Raw genomic sequence first — 25,341 nt, 5'->3', positions numbered from 1 at the left:
TATATTCTTGAGGATTCAGTCAAATTGCATATTGCATATACACCTAAGCATATTCTATGCTTAGGTGTAATTCTCGACTTCAAAATAGTTAAGTTATTCATGAAATTGTATAGAGCTAGGCTGGCGTGGAGCTATATACCACCCAGTTGGTTGGTAGCAAAGTGGGTCGGAAAGACCCACATCCTACATTGGACTTGAGAGGACTTGAGAGGATACTGGAGGGACACATCAGGAGGGTGGCATTATATGCGTCCCCCCAGAATAACCACCAGTACGCTTATCAAACCGGCAAATCGACAGCATCAAACAACCTTGTAGAGAAAATCTCCCAATCCCTTGATAATAATAAGATTTCGGTCGCTGCATTTCTCGATAATGAAGGAGCATTTGACAATGCACTACCTAAACATATAGGATCGTCTCTGGCTAGGAAAGGTATATAATCGACCATAACTGGCTGGATCTATACCATGCTGGTGAACAGAACTGCAACTACGACTCTTTAAGGCGAGGCCATCAGGTTCAGGGTCACCAGAGGCTGCCCTCAAGGTGAGGTACTATCTCTTCTTCTGTGGTCGCTCCTGATGGGTAGTCTGCTTGATGCTCTCGACTGAAGAAAAGTAGATCTGCATGCTTATGTAGATGACCTTGTCATCTTGGCAAGGTTCACGTCGGGAAGGATAGCTTGTGATATCCTCCAAAGCATGATGGACGTTGTTCACAGTTGGTGCCTGAGCGAGCAGATGTCTATCAACCCCAGCAAAACTGTGATAATCCCCTTCACCAGAAGGAGAAAATTGGACGATCTAACGCCACTTTCCCTCAATGGAGAGGTCATTCCATTTGGAACGAAGGTGACATATCTTGGCATTGTCCTTGATAAAAAACTCACCTGGAACGCTCACTTGGAAAAAGTTTTACACAAAGCCAGATTGTCCCTATGGACATGTCGAAGGATTTGTGGTGAAACTTTGGGTTTAGATCCTAAACAAATCCATTGAATTTGATGATTGTCAGACCAATGATCACTTATGGTGCAATTGCCTGGCGACCAAAGGCTTTACAGAAAACGGCCCAGGCAAAGCTCTCTGGCTTACAGACACAGGCTTGTCTGGCCATAAGTGGTACCATCAGTCCCTCGCCATCAGCGGCAATGGATATCCTTCTAGATCTACCTCCTCTCCACATTTTTCTGAAGAGAGAGGCTATATGGACTGCATATAGACTTGTGCATATTGCTAATTTTTCAAATCGATTTAATGCGGAGTATAACAGTTGTTGAAACTGGAAGTCACAGCATCTTGGAAATGACCTCTGACTTTATGCCTCCAACTGTTAACTACGAACTACTTATAAAGTACCGTTCCCGAGTAGAGAAGACTGGATCATCTGGAATAAGGAAATATCAAGAGCAGATAGTTGTTGGTTCACAGATGGATTAAAAACACCTTCCGATTCTGGTGCAGGTGTTTTCAGTCGCAGATCTAGGACAGAAACATCAACCTGCCTAGGAACCTATGCGACTGTATTTCAAGCAGAAATTTACGCTATTAAATTGTGTGCGTAGAGATTGGAAGAATCCAACCTCATACACAAGCCAATAAAAATATTCTCGGATAGTCAAGCGGCGTTGGAAGCTCTTGGCTCCTACAGAGCAACGTCTAAATTAGTAGCAAATTGCCAAAAACGAGTCTCCCTGATAGGAAGACTTAACAGATTTTCTCTGATCAGGATTCCACGCCATACTGGCCTGGAAGGCAATGAGGCTGTTGATTCCCTTGCAGAGGAGGGTACGGCAAGCAGCTTTATCGGACCAGAACCTGTCATTGACATCACTTTAGGCTTTGCCAAACTAAGATTGAACACCTGGATGGCAAGAAGATTTATGGACTTCTGGCAGATCCTTCCAGGATTGGCTCATTTCAAGGCCTTTATTAATCCTTTGAAGCTTCATACCAAACAGTTGTTGGACTACAGTAGGGATGAACTTTGATGTCTAACAGGCCTTCTTACAGGTCACTGTCACTTGAATCATCATATGCAGAAATTTGAAATGCCGGAAGACAGTGTGTGTCGCCTCTATTTGGAAAATAATGAAACAGCAGAGCACATACATTGTGCCTGCCCCGCTGAGGACCGAGTCAGGTTTTTAGAGTTCGGCAGAGTCGTACTCTTACCATCTGACCTAAAAGACCACCCACCATACAAACTAATCGGCTTCGTTTATTTGGTCGAGTGTGAATAGGTGTGAGCCACAATAAACCCTTGCAGAATGCCGTGGAGGGTCAAATAGACACACCCACTTTAGACCTAACCTAACCTAACGTAATGTAAATATTTAAGTGAATCACGAGTATTATGAATCTACTTTCATGTTGAACATTTCAAGTCCCGATGCAGACGGACATACTTTTCAGATTAATGCACATTATGCCTAGAGACGGTCGTTTTCAAATTACATTGTCTCTAATGAGCCAACGCACTCTCTGAAACACTTGATATATGAAGATGCGGTGTGTCGCTGAAATACATTAGCAACACTAGATTGGTATACACAGGACTTGATTACAACATGTGTCAACAGGTGTCATTGTTCTGAGATTACTGTTAATTCATCAAATATCACCTGGTATAATACAAATTGATAAATTAAATAAATAAACTGTATTGATTAGTTTTTTAATATGGATTTTGATCAAGTATCGGCCAGTTCTATTCAATGATGAATAAATTACCGAATCTTTTCTCAGGCGTGAATATAAACAATAAAAAGCTTTTCCGCTCTATGTTGAACTGGTGATGGTATTGTTAGGTTTTCACCGTGGGTTCGACAATAATCAACCACACTATATAATTCAATTCAACTTTATTTCATCACTACACTGCCAATACCACACACAAACTCCAACTGAACTTCAGACTGATATTCAAATATCTATAACCTCAATACCTCACTCTGTACCGCACTTTCAACTAGACTCGCCTCCTCTGCCTAATCATAGTGCTTATATATCCCAATAGAAGTCTTCGAAAGCCGACAGGAATATTTCCGAAGCAACGCAACACCTAGAACGATCGAGAAGCACAACTAGAGTTGAGTGCCACCTCGACCAAGTCACTTGGTTGGTGTAATGCTTCCAGAAAAGTTGTCCTTGAAGAACAAACCTGGGTGAGTGAAGGCGATGACATCTCATTTTACGAAAATGCCATTCAGGGGATCTTCAGAAGATTCCGTATAGAAATTAACTGGTCAGCAAAGAATACCCTTCTACTACCTGAACATGTATCAAACGTTTCGTCTGTGACTACAGCAGACATCATTAGCGGTATGCGCGTTGACTGCGAGGAAGAAGGTGTGTGTCGTGGCTGATAACTAATTACAAAAAATCATTTTTATTGAAGATGAAGATGAAGATGGTACCACTAGGCCTTTCAACCAACGCCTAATAGACCGGATTTTGCTCTTTCTAATACTAATATGAAATTATTCATTTATATACATTAGATTAATTATCCTTGCAACTGTCTGTTGTGAATTAGACGAAATCAATTAGAATCGGGTTGAATGGTGAATGCTTTCGCGACCGAGGTTTTCAGTGTCACTTTCCCAGTATGTATAACCTTAAGAAGAAGCCTTAAGAAGCCAGCCACTCGCGCCAGCAAAACGACAGGAAAAAAATCCAAAAATCGACGACCTTCAAACCCGAAAAAAAAAATAGATACACACTGAGTATAGTCGAAGTAAACCATACTGTGCACTCCTAAATTTGTCCGCACTCTCAAAGGCCAAAAAACCCAATACATAGAAATGAACCGGCAGCGAACTAGTCCACGTGGACTGTAGATTGAGTTTTATGATTGGCTGAAGAGTCATAAAATTAAATTTGAAGTTATGTTACGGTGACGAATAGAAATCGGGGAATGCGGGGATGGTTATCGCCGTCGTGTTCAGTTCAGGAACTGACTAATCGCGATTTGAATGTTGAAATTCGATATCGGTGCAGTTATAATTAATAAAAATTTTTGTTATCTGTGTCTTCCTTGGACAAGTAATAACGAGTGTGATAACAACGCAGACTTTTTCCAGTGTAGTAATTTCAATAGCGATGGTGAACAATGCAGAAAAGAGATACTAGTGAATGAGACTCGGATGCATTTGAATATTGAAACACAGAGAGAATGTTTCAATGTATATAAGAATCTACATCTCAAGTTTGGTTTCGAGGAAAATAAACTATTACAAGCAACATCAGATAAGACCGAAATTCCGTTCTCAACTGTACGTAAAATAGTCAAAAACAAACCTAACGTAAGACGCGACGTGATATAGGATTTCCGAAACCTTCAGATGTTCATCTAATAAAATCATTGAAAAAACAATATACGACTGTTACAAAAGCAATGGGATTTCTACAACTGAAATCATAAGGAAGGAATTGAATACTTTCGGCCATAACGTGAGCTGCTGTGACAAAACTCTTCAGAATCGGATAAAAAATTAGGATTTGGATTTGAAATAATAAACAAATATCAAACAGTTACGGAAAGCAGAAGAATAGTGGAATTGTTCAACAAATACTTAGAACAAATTACTCCAAATATAGACAAGAACAACGGAAAATTTTCTATTTGGATGAAACTTGCTATGACACGACACAGGTACGAAAGGGTGTACTGATGGTTCACAAATGTGTACGCCTAATATGCCTGCAAACAAAGGATCGCGACTAATCATCGTGCATTGCGGAGGAAGTAAAGGATGGGTTTCGAATTCTTTGAAATTATGTGGAAAAAAACTCGAGGACTGCAATGTTGACTGTCGAGGAATGGTTTGAAAACATATTGATCCTAAATTTGGATGCGAATAGTGTAATAGTTCTTGAGAACGCTTCCTATCATTCGCGACAGCTCATCAAAGTACCGAATAAAATGTGTATGTGATATTATCTTCAATTTCACCAACGTTTCGACAAAATCTCATTTGTCATTATCTAGGTGTGCTGTTACGTGTTCGCAAGTCAGTTGACCCTGCTCGACTCACTTCCTACTATACTGGTAAAATGGTATTCGCCTAGATAATGACAAATGAGATTTTGTCGAAACGTCGGTGAAATTAGAGATAATATCACATACACGGATCAAATACCCGGAAAAACCAGTTCAGCATAGTCCTATCCGCGAGAATATATATATATATATATATATATATATATATATATATATATATATATATATATATATATATATATTTATTTTATTACATTTTTGAATTCCCCAGCACATTTCAGGCCCACTTTGTATAACAATGCCTACATCCAAATTTGTTAGTTTTCGAGATATTATTTTTTTTCTGAAAAATTTGACAGTTACAGCACCACTCCGAAAAAATCATAACTCATAGACAGTAACAGTTGCAAATGTGAAATTTCACAGAATCATACCTCAAGCATCAAGTCATGAACATATCCATCGAATTTTCAAAAATAATTTACAGGGTGGTCGAAATTTCCACCTAAAACATAACATCGATTAAACTGATGAAACACGATTTTTTCAAATGGAAACCATACACTATTCTATTATTTTTGGATACTACGAAAAAAAAGATATCAAATTCATGAAGAATGTCCTATACGTAAAATGCACTCCTGGTAAGATATATCCGAATTTGGGAAATATTTGAAATGTAAATCATTCTAAGCAATACCAAACCAAGAAAGCTTTGAAAACAAATGAAGTAACAACAAATATGTCAAAATTTGATGCGAAAATAATTCAAAACCTGGGCCGCTATGTTCTCAACGGTGTTAGAAGTCCTCACGGTTACTATGTGCAGAAACTGGAATCTCTCTCACTCACCCCCACTCACTTGTGGATAGTTCTCAACCTGCTGCTTGGCACTTCAGCGAGATTGAAATCTTACCTCTTGTGATTGGTGCCTTTGGTGCTTATACTCCCTTATATTGGATATAAGAACATTTTATATCATTACGAATTGGTGTACCGATTCATGTCTCTCTGATTTTGTTCATCTTGTCTAACCTTTCTCTCTGCATTTCTTTATTTTGTGATGATGCTCTGTAGTAGTAACAAAATTTACAGAGGGTGGTATAGATTTTTTATTCATAACAATAACATACATTGTTATCGTTGTGAATTGTCCCCTGAAAAAAATAACGCTGGTCTTTGTCGATCCATTGTGATTTGGTCAAGGGCGCGCTAAACTCAGCTTTTGCTTCTCCATACATTCGGATATATAAGTACCACTAACAAGCAGAGTAGGCCAATCTAGTTGAGAGTGCGGTATGAAGTGTACGATAGACATTTGAGTATTAGTCTCAAATTCTGTTAGAGTTTTTGTGTTTTATTGGCAGTGTAGTAGTGAAATGAATTTAAGTGCATTTGTATAGTGTGATCAATTATAGTCGAACACATGGGGAAAACGTAACATCATTATAGTCTATACATTTTCACATCAGTATGCATAAATCTGACCCTGATTCATAGACTGAAAACATCAAGACAACGTGAAATACTTTGTCAAGAACAACTCAGTAGCACTTGTGCTACTTGGCCTTTGAACTTGGCCTTTTGTTATGTCAGCAACTATAGTCTATTTCAAAAGAGTGTAGAGTAATAAAATCTCATTAAGTATTCAAAAGCGCTACAGGGTGATCCGTCAATAAATTCTGTCACTTCCCTAGTCCGCATTGCAAAATTATGTCGTTTCATAAAGAGCAGGTAGGTATCACCCTGTTTTAAGGGATTTGTCCATTGTTATCGACGGATAAATACTGAGCCAGAGGCGCGCTAGTGGGATAATTGCCAAAAGAATATGCATTCATAAAAATTATATTAAAGGAAATAAAAATTTAATACAGCAGAACAGTGTTATTAAAAAAATATAAAATGTAACAATAAAATATATACGAACCGAAATCGGGAAATACTCACAAACACACACGAACGAACTTTACGTATTGAAACACTTGTGGGGACTTTAAATCAATTTATTCACAAAAACGACAAGAACTTTACTGGATACGTTATTACAATTTGACACTTGAACAATACTAAAACTGTGAACTTCCCTTAACGTTTAACAACACTCTATTTATACCCTAATTGAATGTTCTAGAGATTACTAGGTACAATTTTCGAGAACCTTCCGAGAAAATAATTATTCAGACTACCCTTAATTCTAAACCCTAACCTAAGCAAAAGTGTCACTGTCACTGATACACTGGTCTCTGTTCAGATTGCTTATCCCGCTACAGTATATTTACAATTCAATTAAATTATTCTACATCAGTATAGTCTTCATCCGAAGAACTGTCATCATCCCCTGGTGTTATAATTATAGGGTCAACCACCTGATCGACCAAGTTGTCCAGTTCCCACATTTTATCTTCCTCTTTTAAAACATGCTGGATTGCTTTTTGCCAGTTTTCTGATGTGATTTCCATAATGGCTTGATCAAACAATACCTTGACATCTTTCATTTTAAATGTGGTATTGTGCCTTGCAACATATCCTTTAACTTGTGCCCATATAAGTTCTATAGGATTTAATTCGCAATGATATGGCGGTAGACGCAGCACAGTTACTTTATACTTTTCTGCTACATCTTCTACGGCATATTTCATGAAGCGAGATTTATGTTGTTTTACTATGGCTAGTAGTTCCTTCTTTACTGAATTCGTCTCAAACTGAATACCTTTATTTGACAGCCAGTTAATAATTTCTTGCTTTCTCCAAGCTGAAGTTGGTACCTTCTCTAAGCGCCTTGAATGGTAGCTTGCATTATCCATAACCACGACCGAATCAGCTGAAAGAAATTTTAACATTTCCCCGAAGTAGTCTTCGAAGACATCCGAATTCATGTCCTCATGATAATCTCCCGTCCGGCACGACTCAAAGCTTAACAAACCTTCTTTTAAAAATCCGTCTTCGCTTCCAATGTGAGCAATTATAAGCCTCTTCCCTTTTCCCGAAGGCACTTTAATACCCGTCGAAAGGCCTTCTATGAAAGCTTGGCGAGAACTATATTTTTATCTTGCCACATTTTTTTGACTATATAACCTTCGTTTATCCACGTCTCATCAAGATAAAAAATTTTCTTTTGCTCTCTGCGGTACTGCTTTATAGTTGTCAAATATTTTCGTCTCCAGCAAACAATTTCATCACTTTCCAGTAATAGTGCCTTTCGATTGTGCTTTTCCCAGGCAAAATTCATACTTTTTAAAGTTTTCCATAAAAGTTTTCTGGATATCAAAGGAATATCGTTATCTTGGCTTATCTCGATAAATATTTTTTCAAGAGTGGGTATTTCCTTTTTAAAATAAAACGAATGAACTTTTCTTCGAATGTCACATTTGGTGTCTTCATCTAAGATTTTTATTGGTCTTCCTGATTTTCTCTTGCATGGACTTACCTGGCCTGATATCTTTCTTTCTCGCAATAATTTAAAAATCGTGGACTGTCCAATTCCAGTCATTCGGGCACATCGCTCAACACTTTCTTGCACAGACAAACTAGGGTGATCGTGTTTTATGCAATCATATACATTTAAAATTATAACTTTTTCGCAAACAGATAGCGGAGAATTTTTTACACTTCTTTTCTTTGGAGTAAATGTCCCCATTTTATAACTTTTTCACTATTTCTATATCACAATATCACTGTACGTTTAATTGGTGTAGTAACAATTACTATTATAACTCGAATGTTTAAGACACCATTACAATATATTTAAACCCTTTTTCTTAATTACCTGGGTTTAATAGGTATTGCATGATTGGTGGGCAGGGTCAAAAAGGGATTATTATAATGACATGGCACCTCGGAACTAAGTGTTAACCCTTTTTTGAGAAATCATGCTCAAGTATATGAACCCAAATTGCATATTAAATAAGTTTACAAGAACCACTAAAATTAATCTTAATCTTTTTTAAGAAATTTTACTTACCTAAATACATGTAGGTACTTAGTTTTAGACCAAATTACTTCCCAAAAATGGCCTTTTATTATTATCTATGTCTGTAATTTTTAATTTACTTTAATTATTAAGTTTAATAATCCTAAGATTTGCCTACGCCCATGGACGACAACGAAATTCAGGCAAATTTTATGACACTTCATGATTTATTACTCTACACTCTTTTGAAATAGACTATAGCTCTCTAATTTATTTAAATATTTGTATGTAACTATAGCTGGGTAACAATAAAGACGATTATTATTATTACTATTATTATTATTATTATATTATTGACGGATGAAATGTTTTTGTATTTTGCAAAATAATAATTTTGCTCACAAATGATAGAAGATGTAATCTAAACGTCTAACTCAAGTTCTAGTTGTTCTGAGTTGTTGCTCAGATTGTTTTTCATTATCATTATTCTATAGTGAATAATGAAAAGTGACTGATTGTTTTGCTTCTCCCCAAACATAAAAATAATTATATCCTTCAATTATTTTTAATGTATTATAGGCGTCAAACCACCACTATTGAGGTTCCAGAATAATTATTCACTTCCTGTCTACCGCGAATGGCATGAATGTGGTGAATAATTGATTTCAAACAGACCACGCGACGCCTAACGAAAATATATAGGTACTTTATCACAATTCGATTTCATTCCATTATATATTTACCATTACTAGTGCCAAAGAGAAGCAATGTCTATTGATTTCCTAACCGTATTTACATAAATTAGTAACAATTTCTTGGCAAAAAATAATAAGAGAGAAAAATATTTGTGATATTTTTATGTTCAGAGTGAGAGTAACTTGATAAGTTAGAAAATATCTCTCAATTGTTCAATTTTGTTTTGTTACTTTGATCAAGTCATATAAATATGTTTGTTTGATGTGTTTGTTTTCCAATAGTGTCCGACCGAAACTGGTTTTTACGACCGAAACCGAATTTCGGCAACGGTCTCAGTTTCGGCCGAAACCAAAACTTCCTTACAAGGATTATGTGTTGAGGGAAAAATAAAGAAAACGTTATTATAATAAGTCAGTCTCTATTTTGTTACTTTCAAATCACAACTTTATGCAGTCTTCGACAATTTCACTTATTGATAATCTACAAATCAACATAACAGCCCCTTATTTAGGAAAAAATATTATTTGTATGTGTATATTCTTTTTTGAATATTATTGATGATTTTTCAGAAATATTTAACATTAAATCAGGCACTTATTTGAGTTGTCACCTAATATTACAATAGATACTTAATATTTAATATTTCCAGAAGAAAGGTTTGAAACTCAACCTGTTGGAGAGTATGGAAATAAACAAATTCAAAAACTCTCAACATCTTATGAACGATCAAACTGAATTGAATAATTCGCCATTATTGAATCTGTTCATTAGCAGGTAAAAATAGTTAGGTATATTTCCAGGTATACTTTCGAAAAATGTATGGATATTGTTAATGAATTCATACCTGACCTCTTCAGGTAGATTTATTATTTAGGTAAACGAATAGGTACTTGGTTATAGTATAAAATGGTGCAATTTAGAAGTAACTTTCAGTTTATGCTTGAAGAAGATATTGTATAGCGAAACACGTGTCGCAGTTTTTGTAAAACCCTTAAAGTGAAAATCATACAATAAACTGTATTGATGAGTTTTGTTTTAGAAACAAAGTAAATCACAAAGTGAGTCACAACATGATTAAGCACGTGGACGCGGCGAAATGTCTTCGTCACTTACTCACTTGTATGAAATTCAACGCGCCGAATATGACCGATCACAGCGCGAGAACACCCGAATACAGTTTCGGTTTCGATCGTAGTTTCGGCAGGTTGCCGCCGAAATCGAAATTAAACCTAAATCCGTTTTTTTGTGGAAACTCAACCGAACTTTCGGTCGGACACTATTTTCCAGTTACATTTTCGAATAAAAACACAATCCTAACCGAATTGGTTCAGGTATATTATATTGATAGCCAACTGGAATTGCCAAATTTTAGAAATTTATGTCATTAGTGATTCATTCGTCTCTGATGTTCGCAGTTTCTCTGTCACATTTTTATTGATACGTATATTCTTTCATAAATAATTGTGTTCAACAATAATGATAGTTTTCATTTCTTGTTGAAGAATACAAAGTTAGTATTACAATATTTTCATGTTCGCCTAAAGTAATAAAGGGTAGAAATAGTTAAGAAAATTATTGTTGGTGAATGAAACTAATAGATAATTGAATATAAAAAATGCTCGTGTATGTGTACATGTGGTCAAAAAACCAGGTCAGAGTGTGTAAAAAATATACAGATATCTGGCGATATCTTGAATTTATTGGAGTCTCTGGAGACACGCTATATTTTATTATACGAAAGAGGGGACATTGGCAGATCAAGATCTTCAGATGATGTGGTGCTGCAGTTTTTCCGGGTTTTCCTGCAGCTGAAAAAGCAAACGCGCCACTGTAATCAATCGAGTCGCCCCGGAGCGCGAATTGATTTTTGTTGTTGTTTCATAATTTCATAATTTGTATCACTTTTAACTTAAAAAATATATATAAACCAGAAACGAGCATTCATTACATTTGTACTTCCGGAGAGATGAATGTTCCCTGAATATTACAGAAAGTCCTACTAGTGCTCCTGAACAATTTCGTCAAACAATTATTCCTTTCTTTTCAGCGATATCTTCAGGCACGGCAATGATGTGGGTACGTGTGAACATACCCCAATACAGAGTCCCAGGAGAGAACGCAATACTCCACTGTGAATATGATCTACGGAATAATTCCCTTTATGCTGTGAAGTGGTATAAGGAACACGAAGAGTTCTACAGGTTCGTGCCCCGCGAGAGGCCACAGGCGAACTGGTACAAGGTGGAAGGAGTATATGTTGATGTGAGTTTTGATATAATTTAAATTAATATTCTTTTGAAACATTCCGTGACTGGTTTCAATTTGGATTGTTGAACACGAATTCTGATACCTTGTAAGTATCGGAATCATTAATGTTTCATTTAGAAAAACATCAGAACTGAAGATCAGCGGGATAATAAAAATAATAATAATAGCTTTATTGTTCAACAGTTACCTATTTATAGGACAATACAAAATTATATTCACAATGCTGAAATTCAAACAAAAATAAATGAATGAAGAAAAAAAATCAGCGTGCTCTAGATCACAAGACTGAAGCAAAACTTCCTTAGCTCCATCGATTTTCTACAAAAACTGTGGTTGATTGTGAGACCGAAACTGTAGGCTTATTGTATCACAAATAAGACACTGTTGTAAATCATGTCCTAAAGAAAATAACGCTGGCCGCCACTGGTAGCCATAAACCAATTGTGACGTAACTAAGAGCGCGCGAATGTTCGATGTTCGCTGATGTTTTAGTTGAAGTGTTCCGTTATATCGATAGTGAAATAAAGTTGAATTTGATTATTGTTCAGTGTAGTCAATTATTGATAAATACACGGAAAAAACGTTACATTTGGTGTCAGAAGTGTGATAATTGACCGAACATTTTTTGTTATAAGGTGTGGTCAATTACTGATAAACCCACGGGAATAACGTAGAAATACATATGTTCTCGAATGGAAATTAAAAAGATATCTGAAAAAAAACTGCATCGATTGTTGCTTCATGTCTTGTGGTAGGCTTATTTCGGTTATTATTCTTGGGAACAATAAAAGTATAACCAAAACTGAGTTGCTCTGAAAAGAGAGGAGGATTTTATTAGATGAACCAGTTATAACACTTTCACCAAAACATTCTTCATCATTAATTATTCACAAACTCACTGGAAGAGAGAAACAACATTTAAAGCGTTACCACGTGGTAGGAAATCATAATGAAGAAAAGAAAATCGAAACTTTCTATGTTTTTCACCACTTTTATAAAATTGGTGGAAAACACAGAAAGTTTCTATTCTCTTTTTTTCATTAACATTTAAAGCTATTGCTTCACCAGTTCCTATTGATTCAATGTTTAGATTACAATATATTTTTTACCATAACCTACATATTTATCACATGGAGACATGTGACCCAAAGATACGTAGACTTCAACGAGTTCACAGATAAACCAAAGTTATTACGCGGCAAATTCAAACAGTTTATACTAAACGAAGTGTCACTCACTTCGTATACACTCTAATGTATCTTGTAGAAAGTAAACCATCTTCGGACACAAAATTAACATTGAAATCTCCTTCCGAAGTAGTGGCAACGTTTGACAGTCTTCTCCTAATTCTTCAGGGCCTACTCGATCGTAAATGTATGCTCGCACCTCTCTCTCTTGCCTTTTTATATCTTCACTTGTCCAAAACTGTTCATTTATTTCAGATGTCCAGATCAGACAGTAAAAAAGTGGTTCTGCATTCCGTTAATTGGAAAACAAGCGGAACCTTTCGTTGCGAAGTATCTGCCGAGGCTCCTACTTTTACCTCAGCTCAAGGTGAAGCTAAAATGGAGGTGATTGGTGAGTGAATAACGTGTATAAATTAGAGATTTCATTAAACAAATTATTGGATTCGTATTATTATTTCGAATTCTCAATTTGAGAATTCCTGTTATGTCGAATTTTTGTTAGAGCCAAATCCTTTCCAGTTATATATTGCCATCTTCAGGAGTAATATTCTACAAGAGGATATCAACTTGTTTATGCGCTGATATTCGTTATATCAATATATACAAATAAATGCCCAAACAATTTCATTGAACATAGTCGTACCTGTAATAACATATAGACCCATTGATATATCAGGAAAAAAATACGACCTCAACTGTCAAAATGATTCCCCACGTAAAACAAAACTGACGCAATTGCAACCTCTCTTCATCACGAGTGTCGAATAGGTTTGTCAGACCGCTTGATTTGGAATATAGGCTAAAGAAAACTTTCGTCCAATTTCTATTGAGATTTTTATTTGTTACCACGGAGGTACATCTTCACCGGCAGTAGGAGATTGCATGTATTAATGAGGATCTAGACGTGATTTCGAAATGGGGTGTAAGTAATCAGGTTCAATTCAAAACTACAAAAACCCAGGCATCCGTTTTCTCCAAGAAGATAAATGTCTCCTAACCGGATATAATGTAAGGTCAGACAACTCCGCTTTCTGCTTCGATAAGTTTGTTGGGGGTTAAAATGGACACTAATTCGTCTTGGTACAATCATGTCTCTGGAATTGCAAAGACTGCTTCTCAAAAGCTTGAAAAACTGTTCCGAGCCAGAAAACTATACACATATCAGCAACTTTTGATGCTTTATAAAGCTCAGATCAGACCTTCTTTGGAGCTCTGCCCTCAAACATTCCCCGAAGTTGCTGGATTCCCTCCAGAAAAGAGCCATCCGCCTGATTAGAAACGCGGACATCAGGTGCAACCTTGATAGCCTGGAAAATTGAAGAAAGGTTGAAGGTTTGTCTCTCTTTTATAGATACTTTCACGGAAAGTATTCAAGTGACTTGGCACATTTGATTCCACCAAGAGCGGTACATATTAGAAATACGCAACGGACTGTGGCTGCTCATTGTTTTGAGGTCCAACTCAGTACACCTCGAACCTCACTGTTCAAGAACTTTTTCATCTGGAGAAATTCCTGAGAACGTTTTTCCAAATGGATTTAATCTCCAGCGATTCAAATCCAATGTGAATCCCTACTTTCGCACAGGAACCGCTCTGAGAGAGTCTAATGTATTTTTCTCTAGTGAATGTGTTTTGTCCTTGAAAAATAAACCATTCTCAAGTAAACGAGTTTACTTGAGACTCCCAATAACAAAAGATCTACAGTATCTACCATAAATTCAACAGACGATTTTAGATAATTTTAAGACGGAATGTTTATATAAACATGAGTCCGCAAATCCTTCGTTCTCAAGATACAGGGTGTTGAAATAAAAAAAAAGTTATTCGTGAATATCTTAAATATCCTTAACCTGATTTTGTTGTAATTTGACACTGGTATTTATAACATTAAGGAGCTAATTTAGCCCGAACGTGATTCAATTTATCAAGTCCAGTGGCGTTTCGAGCGGGATTTGAACAAATATTTTTGATTTAAAAATGTACGCCACTGAATTTTGTGCAATTTTTATATATATTATTCGGTTGAGCAATTAGAAATACAGCTTTTTTCTCTCTTGAAATTTTTTCGTATCTTCCTTAGTTTTTAAGAAAAAAATTTGGCAATGGTATTTATAACATTAAGGAGCTAATTTAGCCCGAACGTGATTCAATTTATCAAGTTCAGTGGCGTTTCGAGCGGGATTTGAACAGATATTTTTGACTTAAAAATGTACGCCACTGAATTTTGTGCAATTTTGATATATTATTTGGTTGAGCAATTAGAAATACAACTTTTTTCTCTCTTGAATTTTTTCGTATCCTGCTAAGTTTTCAAGAAAAAAAAGTCATCCTAATTGCATATCCCTGGACCTCACAAGTAATAATATGGAGAATTAAATGTTTCTTTTGGAAATTATTATTTCACAATTTTTCATTACTAATTATGTAACAATAACAACAAATATTAAATAACATTAACATCTAGACTAACGAATTGCACTAAATTAAGTGTTGGAAATGGCCTCCTTCGACTTCAATACAACCGTCTAGCCGTCGCATCATTGAATTTCGAACTCTTCTGAAAATACCATAAATAATAATCAAGTGTTGCCTTGGAAAACGATTGCAGCATTCAGTAAACAACTTGACAGTTGTTTTCAACTTTATAAGCTTTTAATTTATAATTGTTATAAAAAGTGTGTTCAGTGGTTATTTTTCGAACCGTTTTTGTAAAACATGGTTCAATTTACTAATAGTGAACTGTCAGATATGCATTTCTGTTATGGAAACACGGAAACTTGAATGCTGCAAGACGCATTCACCATCAAAGAAACTTTTGTACGTCTGCATGCACGACTTTCTGAAACAGGCAGCTTTTGAAGATCGACGGTTGTCATTGGGAGGCCTGCAACGGTACGAACAGTTCAAATTGAAGAAGCTGTTTTAAATGAGATTGAAGTAAATCCTCATACCAGTACTCTGAAAATAGCTGAAGAACTGAATATCACCCATGTCACCGTGTGGCAGATTTTAAGAGCCTAGCAGCTATATCCCTATCACATGCAACGTGTGCAAGAGATTTGCCTGTAAGACTATCTTTTTCTAATTGGTTACGCGGTAAAATAAGAAGAAATTCAGGTTTCCTAAGTCGAATATTGTTTACAGATGAATCTTGTTTTTCTCGCAATTCAATTATTAACTTTCACAACAATCACATTTGGGCCGAAAACAATCCACATGCCTTGATAGAAAATACTTTTCAAGAACAGTTTTCTTTCAATATTTGGGTTGGAATTGTCGGTGACTATCTCATTGGGCCTCACTTACTTCTACATAGACTCAATGGAGAAGAATACCGAAGGTTTTTAGAATTAGTTTTACCTAGACTTCAGAAGAAATTCCAGTCATGGAAAGATTCGGTATGTGGTATATGCACGATCGTGCTCCACCACACTTTAGCGTAGTGGCACGATGAAAATTACCATAATCGCTGGATTGGGAGAGCAGTCCTACACCTATGGCCACATTGCTCGCCTGAAATGAATCCCCTGGATTATTTTCTCTGGGGACACCATAAAGCGTTGGTATGCAAAACTGCTATTCAAAGTGGAGAGGATTTACGGAATAAAATCATTAATCAATAATATGCGTTGGTATGCAAAACTGCTATTCAAAGTGGAGAGGGTTTACGGAATAAAATCATTAATTCATGTAACATAAAAAAAATACGCCAGGTATTTTCAGAAGAGTGCGAAATTCAATGATGCGGCGGCTAGACGGTTGTATTGAAGCCGAAGGATGCCATTTCCAACACTTAATTTAGTGCAATTCGTTAGTCTAGATGTTAATGTTATTTAATATTTGTTGTTATTGTTCCTTGTGAGGTCCAGGGATATGCAATCAGGTCGAATTTTTTTTCTTGAAAACCAAGCAAGATACGAAAAAAATTCAGGAGACAAAAAAGTTGTATTTCTAATTGTTCAATTCAAATGAAAAATGAAAATTGTACAAAATTCAGTGGCACAAATTTTTAACTCAAAAATATTTGTTCAAATCCCGCTCGAGACACCACTGGATAAAGTGAAACACGTTCGGGCTGAATTAGCTCCTTAATGTTATAAAAACCATTGCCAACTTACAACAAAATTAGGTAAAGGATATTAAGATATTTACGAATACCTTTTTTTTTTAATTTTTATTTTAACACCCTGTATCTTGAGAACATACTTAATTAACACCCTGTATAAGAAATTCTAAAATTGTGATTAATGATGTTGATTTAGAAATTTTACGCAGATGCATAATTCATTTCCATATCAAAGAGAATCAAGTTCCTACGCTTGAGAAGATCAATTAAAACTATCATCCGAAATATTGGATATCAGGGTAGAAGACAGTCTTTTGGAAAAGAAATTCATAAACATGAATTTCGATCGGGAAACGTGAATAATACAAATAGGAAAATATTGATGTAACACCAGCCGATTGGACTGCTTAGGATAGAATTCTTGAAGAAAATGCGGACCTAAAGAAAAGAATCTCGACATATTATTCATATCGGTGAAACGTATATCAAGGATACATACGTATCAAAAAACTATGAGTGATCATATTATGGAAGATGTGAAAAAAACATATCAGTAAAGGGCAACTTCTAATTATAATACATGCATGTGGTAAACATCTGTTTGTGGTAAATGGAAATCAAATTGTGATACAGGTGATTATCACAACAAGATGAATTTTGATAATCATGAGAAATAGATGTCGAAAAAGTTGATTCAGAATTTGCCGTTAAAAAGTGATCGATAATGCTCCATATCATTATAAAAAAATCGAAAAAATGCCAACGACATTGACCAATAAAGCGATATGTAGAGCGTTATGAGAGGAGTGTTAACAGAGAAGGCTATTTTATACGAAAAAAACAAACAGAAACCTTCATTACATGCCCTTATGAACAATTATAATCCAAAATTCAAGCGGTATTTAATGGTTTATATGGCCATATCAACCGGATTTGAATCCGGTTGATATGGCGGTAAATACCCCGTTTGGCCAATATAAAAAGCAAGAGCAACAAGTCAACTTAAAGTCTCCTGATCTATACGACAGTGAAGTTTCGTCTTAATTTTTCTTTGATGTATTTGCTTAAATTATTATTTGTTATGTAAACCAAACATTCCTTTTTTTATAAATCGGGTGATATGAATGAGTTGGGTCCACCAAGATATGACAATGTCCTATAGCGTACGCTATCGTTTCTTGAAGTTGGCTAGACCTTTTTTTTTGGAAGAATGAAGTCGATATTATCTATCTTGTAACTGCGCAGCATTATCTACAAATCAATGCTAGTTAAAGTTCAGTTTTGGACTTTGGGGCTGAGAGAGAACTGAATGGCTTTCAATTAATTGTAGACAAGGATATGGTTGCACCGACTGAACATGCAAAAAAGTTAGGCATTATTCTTGATTCAAACATCACGTAAATAAATGCATCAGTATTTTGCCTATATAAATATCGATCAGATTTATACCAACAGACAATGTCTCAACAAAAAAATAAAAACCATACTCTGTGAATCGCTTGTATTATCCAGATTCAATTTTGGAAGCGCAGTCTATGGGCCATGCATTGGTTATGAAGATAAACGAAGAATTCAGGTTGTTCAAAACAATTCCCTACGTCTAATATACGGCATCAAAGGTAGCTACCACATAAACTCAATCATTACATACTGCTTGTCTATATCATGTCCGATTCCTCTGAATAAGGAAGAAAAACTTTTTTATTAGTCAGTGGGCTATGCTTGAAGGCACATTTCGAATATGCAGTTGGTTAGTACCTGATTATTATGGACTTCATTCCAATAGATTTTCAGTGAAAATTTCAGCAAGCAAAGGATTCAACGGGTTTTCAATTATTAGTTCTTTGCTGCATAAATGAAACTTTTCTTCGAATTGGAAATTATTTTGAAATAGACAAATGATAAGTGAATCTGAAATGTCCTGTTTTATTAGAGGATTTACGTGGTATTCGTCTGAGAGACGCTCAACCACAGCTCAATTGTTTCAATTGGCGAAATACTGGGAAATACATTTTGGACATTAAACAATATTAATTTAGGCTTACCAGGAACAGTAATGTTTTCAATATTTTTCAATAATTCAGGAAACACATGAATAGCATTCTACAAGTATTGTTCATGACGAAAAATTTCAATAATGAGGTTTTAATGATGAACGAGAATGTTTCCTACTCATTCACCAAACTCAAACACCTGTATATGCAGCTGTAGTTTCGTAAGAATGTATCCTCTTTCCCACCAACTGATTTCCTGGAGTCTTTGAAGTTTACTAGATACCTACTCGTTAGGACAACAAGAGGATTGTTCTGAATTCTTGGGGTTCTTGTTGAATACTCTTCATGGACTAAACAATAGCAGAATCAATACCCATGACCGCTCCGTATTGAATGATTCCGTACAGTCTATCTCGTCTTGTGTTTGTAAATCCTCACTTGTTTACTTTGTTCAAGAGGTAGCAAAAACGTATGTGAATTTCTGGAACTTCACCTAGCGTTTCCTAATATGACTAATAACCAGTCCGTGCAAAGCTTATTGTTAAATCATCTGAAAATGGAATTTTTAACAGTTGGTGATCGACTGTATTGCCAAACATGCGCCAGGAAACAAGTATAGCTGAGGCACCAGTCAATCTAATAATAACACTGATGATCTTCAAATAAGACCCAACCTCTGATGGAAGCACCAAACTCTTTCGAAGGTTCGAAATATATGAACACTTCAATCTAGCAGACCACTATTATAATCTTCATGCAGTCATGGTTCACTGTGGTTCTGGCGTTGAATATGGCCATTATTACGCATTGGTCAAAGACGAAACATACTGGTTTAAATTTGACGATAGTCGTGTCAGTAAGTGTTCTGGCGATGTCTAGAATTTATTGGAGCCTCTGGAGATACCCTACATTTTGTTTCATGAAAGAGGAGACAATGGCAAATCAAGATCTTCAGATGATGTGGTGTTGCAGGCTTTTCAGGGTTTTCCTGTAGTTGAAAAAGCAAATGCGCCACTGGAATCAATGAAGTCGCCCCGGAGCGCCAATTAATTTTAAATGTTTCATAATTTCATGATTACAGGGTTCTATTTTGGGTCCTGCGTTATTTCTGATAGATATTGATAGTATTGAAAGACTACGTAGAAATGTTCAAGTTACAATGTATGCAGATACTATCTCTGTTCTTTTGTCAGATCATTCTGATGAAATGAGCTGATCCGATCTTTGGCAACAATTTGGTTTCACAACCATCAAAAAATATGTACAAAAACCTATCTCACTGTAAACGATATACCAGTTTCGAAGTCTGCCACCCATGTCATGGAATGTGTATTGATGAACATCTAGATTGGAAAGTACATTGTTTGAGTTTGATATCAGTGCTCCATTCGTAGTGCTATCTTCTGAAAAATTTGAGAATTGTACTTACACATTCTCAATTGCTGATGGTTTACTACGGGAAAGTGGAGAGTCGTATGTGTTGTGTTACGCCTTGGTCAAAGACGAAACGGATTGAGTTTGAGGATAGTCGTGTCACGAAGTGTTCTGGCGATGTATTGAATTTATTGGAGCCTCTGGAGAAATCTTACACTTTGTTTTATGAGAGAAAGGACATTGGCAGATCAAGATCTTCAGATGATGTGGTGCTGCAGGTTTTTTCGGGTTTTCGTGCAGCTGAAAAACCAAATGCGCCACTGGAATCAATGAAGTCGCCCTGGAGCGCCAAATAATTTTTATAGTTCTTTTATAATCTCACATAAATACAATTCATTTGAAAGTTCGTTATCATAAAAAAAATTGATATGCATTATTGCATATCAATTGATATGATTTATTTTATCAGCATTTCTGAGATTTTTACGGTTGGAGCACGACATCACAGGTCTAATCGGGAAATTGTTTTTAGATAATTCAATGAGAGAATATAATTTCAAGAGAATATGTATCTATGAATATAGTCTTATGTTATTATCAATATTGCAAGCAAGCCTTCAAAAAAGACATTACAGGTCTGATTGGAAAATTGGTTTCAGGTAATTTATTGAGAAAATGCAGTTTGGGTGTTTGTGGGTTCATAAGCACCGACATGTGTTATTTTCATTAATAAACAGCTCAGTTGACTTTACGGTTTCCTCCGACTCTTTCCTGTACAGGGTTGTAGGATTATCCCTCAGAATATCGTAGGTTCTTGAATTGAAGAAATCTAGAATTTTACCAACGTACTCTTTTCTGTCTATCAGAGTTACAGTTGAACCTTTGTCTGCTCTCCTAAATATAACGTCATTATCATCAACTTTTTGTTTAATTGAATTCACTAGTTTCATTCCTAATTGCAGCCACATACCTCTGCTTGGTAGGAACAAGTTTATAAACGCAACGCAGGAGTATTTATTAGTTCGAACTTCCATTATCTAATACTAATATGATGATTTGAAATAACAAATTGGAATTAAAATAAAAAAATAGTCTATTAGAGATCCCAAATTCTTTTTCAATTTCTTTACTTTTTTAATTTCAATTTGTTATTTCAGAGATTTCAAATCATATCATATTAGACTTGTTCGAACCGATGAAATTTACCATGAAACATTGTCAACCAACTTCAAACAAACACAGGAGTATTCGTTTCTGTTTTTTGTTTTGAGGAATAAGATTCGATTTTTCACAAGTTTTCATGGTATCATCTCTATCAGACAATTTTTAATAACATATTTTTTTTCCAAGAAGGAGTACTATCTTTCTAGTACACAACAATTATTAAATTCGCAGTGGATTATACCCAGAAAATTCATGAGCTAAATACATCCGGTAAAAACTTCGTCCTGAACTAATTACACTGAAAGTTCAGTTTGAATTTAGAAGTTGGCAGCACACAAAAAATTATCCTGCCAGAAACAATGAAAGAGTTGTGTATTGAATTAGGAGTTTAGCTGAGCCATGTGGAATAAAAAATTATACGAAGCACTACTGATACAATTGAATTATATCGCAGTTCGAAATCATATACGGCCGTTATAATTAGTTTTCCAATTACCATTTTCGATCATGGGAACTTGTATTGTGCTAGTAACGCTGATTCATAAATGAATTTTTTGGGGGTGAAACTAATTTCTGAATCAGAGCACGTTCCGATGATATTCTTTTGTTATTCAAGTGATGAATCGATTATAAGAAAAAAATCTGGCCTGGTGGACCGTGGTCGAATGGAACTGGGAGTATCAAACATTTTTTCGTCTGTTGCTGCGATAGACATCATCAGTGGTATGTGTGTTTACTGCGGGGACAAATTTTATATTTCGAAGTCTCAACAAAGACTGACTGTGAGCTCCATGTTCACTGATATTTATTATTTAAACAGGAGGTGTATGTGGGGTGTCCTAGCGAATGCTCAATCCTGATTGGTCCTAACTTTTGCTGAATTGTTCTGATTGGTACACGTTGTTGAAAGGTACGCTACTGGTGGAATGTCGATCAGAGTTATATTCTAGTCCATTTCTCGCCATCTTGAGTACTGGATACCAGTACTCAAGAAGTTAAGTCGTATACCTTCTTGATTTTTGTTGAGATTGTTATAATGCTTATAGTTCCAATCACGTTTCTATGAAATCGTGCGGAGTATTGTATTGAATTATGAGGGATGGTACTTTCTACACATTTCATTATGTGATATGTTTCTGCTTCTTGGATTTGCTTTTCTCTATTCATGACTACGTCCGTTAAAGCCTATGTTATTATAATATTACAATTTCTACACTATTACTTTACCAAATATGCGTTCCACTACAAAATAGCTTGTATTCTTTATTTTGATCAAGTTACAGGTCTTGAAACCCTTTCCAACAATCTTGCTTAGTACACAGTACAGTCCTTTTATTAGAAGTTTGTAATTTTTATTGTATATAAATTGCTTGCTTCCTATGATCTAGTGTTTGATAACATGTCCAGCTTTGCTTTCCGTTGATTTCCCCAGCTATTTTCTTCAGATATCCTTCTAGTGGGGAATGCCATATGAGTAGCCATGTGATTATTTTGAACCCATCACTGTTCTTCAGTTTTTTCTTACCATCCCCTTTGTAAAAGTGTCACGAGGCTGTTCCTAGTGCGCTCATGTGATTTGACCTTGTGCCTACTTCTCTTTATTTGCCCCGAAGATAGTAATAACGATAATATGATTATTTATGATGATTATATAATTTTGAAAACATCGAACCACTGAGTACTGTAAAAGTGTCACGAGGCTGTTCCTAGTGCGCTCATGTGATTTGACCTTGTGCCTACTTCTCTTTATTTGCCCCGAAGATAGTAATAACGATAATATGATTATTTATGATGATTATATAATTTTGAAAACAACGAACCACTGAGTACTGGTTTACGGAGAGATGAACTTTTGGGTGGTTTAGGTCAGTTGGAGGACCTCTACAACCCCAGACTCCATAAGAAAAAAATAAGTCAACTTTCACACCGTGCCTACCGCTGAAAGTTGGCCTTTTGTAATATAATCACTTATAACTTTTCCTCTCTTTCGATTCAGAGCGGAACTGGTCTCAACTTCAACTGAATTTTAGTTTTTGAAAAATTATTCTGCACTTGCTAATTTTTTCTTAGATCATACCCTAAAACTTCTCCACCTCTTGTTTCCTACTTCTCCTCAATACAAAAAAAAAATAAGGAAAAATCATATGTAAGAGGCAAACATAGCTGACATTGAAATTAATAGTTATTTCCCGATGGAAGTAATGAGACTACGATCTTTTATAATCATACTCTGGTCAATTTATACATTCGAAGCTAACTAAATGCCCACCAAGCTGAAAATCAGTAAGATTGTTTGAAATATGATTGAAAATAAAATTTGAAAGTTCCTCATCTCTCCCCTGTTTGGAAAAAAATTGTTCAAGGTCAAAGATAAAAAAAATTAGCTTTTCGCGATTTTGAGATATAACGATTCAAAAAGTTGTAAAAGTTGTAGTTGTCATAATATGCACAAATTTCCACGCCACCTATGAGGTAGTGTACTTAACGCATTTTTATACCGTGGTTTCCTCAGTAGGCCTATTTTACGGGTCAGTTGTGATCCTATTTAATTTGAAACTATTGCCAAATAATAGATATTAGCAGAGATTTAAAAGATAAAAGGCAATTTAAGTAATGAAAAGTAGTGAAATTTAATCGTCCAAGTCGTAACTTTCAAATTCCCCTTCTTCTTGATCTTCTTGTTTTTCTTCGCCTTGTTCTTCTTCTTCTCATTTATGTTCTTCTTGTTCTTCTTCATCTTCATCCTGAGTACATGTAAACTGCGTTAACGGCATTCAACAGTAAAATACTGGCAGCGAGTCATCGAGTGATACTTTTCTCTTGGAGTTTTGCAGAATTCCACTCTACTCAATATTTTTCCTCATGATGCGCCCCCAATTCCGGGAGTTACAAAATGAAATTCGAATGAACAAAATGTTTGGTTAATTTACTTGTTTTGGTAAAATTGTATTTCTTTTTTCACTTTCTGCATGTATTAGAGAACAAATTCGATAATGATATTAGTATCAGTATGACAGAAATCAATCAAGTCCTTTTAGTATTAACTATAAATACAGTATAAGACTCACGGTCATGAGAAAGTAGGAAAATATTAATTCAATTTGGGATATTTCAAAATATGTTTGCTTGTAGCTCTTCCAGAAGAAGACCCCATTATTACTGGCGTTGAAGAGGATTATCAAATTGGAGAAGACATCAATTTGAATTGCACCTCTGGAAGGAGTCACCCTGCGCCACTTTTGCAGTGGTACGTGAACGAACAGAAGGTTAGTCAGCAAAATTATTTGTCAATCAGTTGAAAATTCCCTCTGATCTTTATCGGTCATGAGATTGATGACTCGAACTTGAAATTCTGCTTTGTCACCAATATTCTGGTGGTCAACATTACTATAGTCTATTTCAAAAGAGTGTAGAGTAATAAAATCTCATTAAGTATTCAAAAGCGCTACAGGGTGATCCGTCAATAAATTCTGTCACTTCCCTAGTCCGCATTGCAAAATTATGTCGTTTCATAAAGAGCAGGTAGGTATCACCCTGTTTTAAGGGATTTGTCCATTGTTATCGACGGATAAATACTGAGCCAGAGGCGCGCTAGTGGGATAATTGCCAAAAGAATATGCATTCATAAAAATTATATTAAAGGAAATAAAAATTTAATACAGCAGAACAGTGTTA

The 25,341-nt window shown here is 35.6% G+C and overlaps 1 protein-coding gene across 1 annotated transcript in view; it reads left to right on the top strand.

Annotated features, from left to right (window-relative positions):
* The window catches only part of LOC111504417 (uncharacterized), a gene marked incomplete at its 3' end in the record, with an annotated part of 38,180 nt that extends 13,248 nt beyond the window's left edge, over positions 1-24,932 (top strand). The window contains 3 exon segments of the mRNA XM_074178209.1: positions 11,661-11,875; positions 13,324-13,459; positions 24,799-24,932. Coding sequence (XP_074034310.1) covers positions 11,661-11,875; positions 13,324-13,459; positions 24,799-24,932 — 485 coding nt within the window.
* Between the last annotated feature and the right edge of the window lie 409 nt (positions 24,933-25,341).

The sequence above is a fragment of the Leptinotarsa decemlineata genome, unplaced genomic scaffold (genome assembly GCF_025532065.1).
Source record: "Leptinotarsa decemlineata unplaced genomic scaffold, Ldec_3_MD MMD2_tig00003736_RagTag_RagTag, whole genome shotgun sequence".
Taxonomy (NCBI): domain Eukaryota; kingdom Metazoa; phylum Arthropoda; class Insecta; order Coleoptera; family Chrysomelidae; genus Leptinotarsa; species Leptinotarsa decemlineata.
The sequence above is the reverse complement of the archived record's forward strand: the minus strand, read 5'-3'. Positions and strand labels throughout refer to the sequence as shown.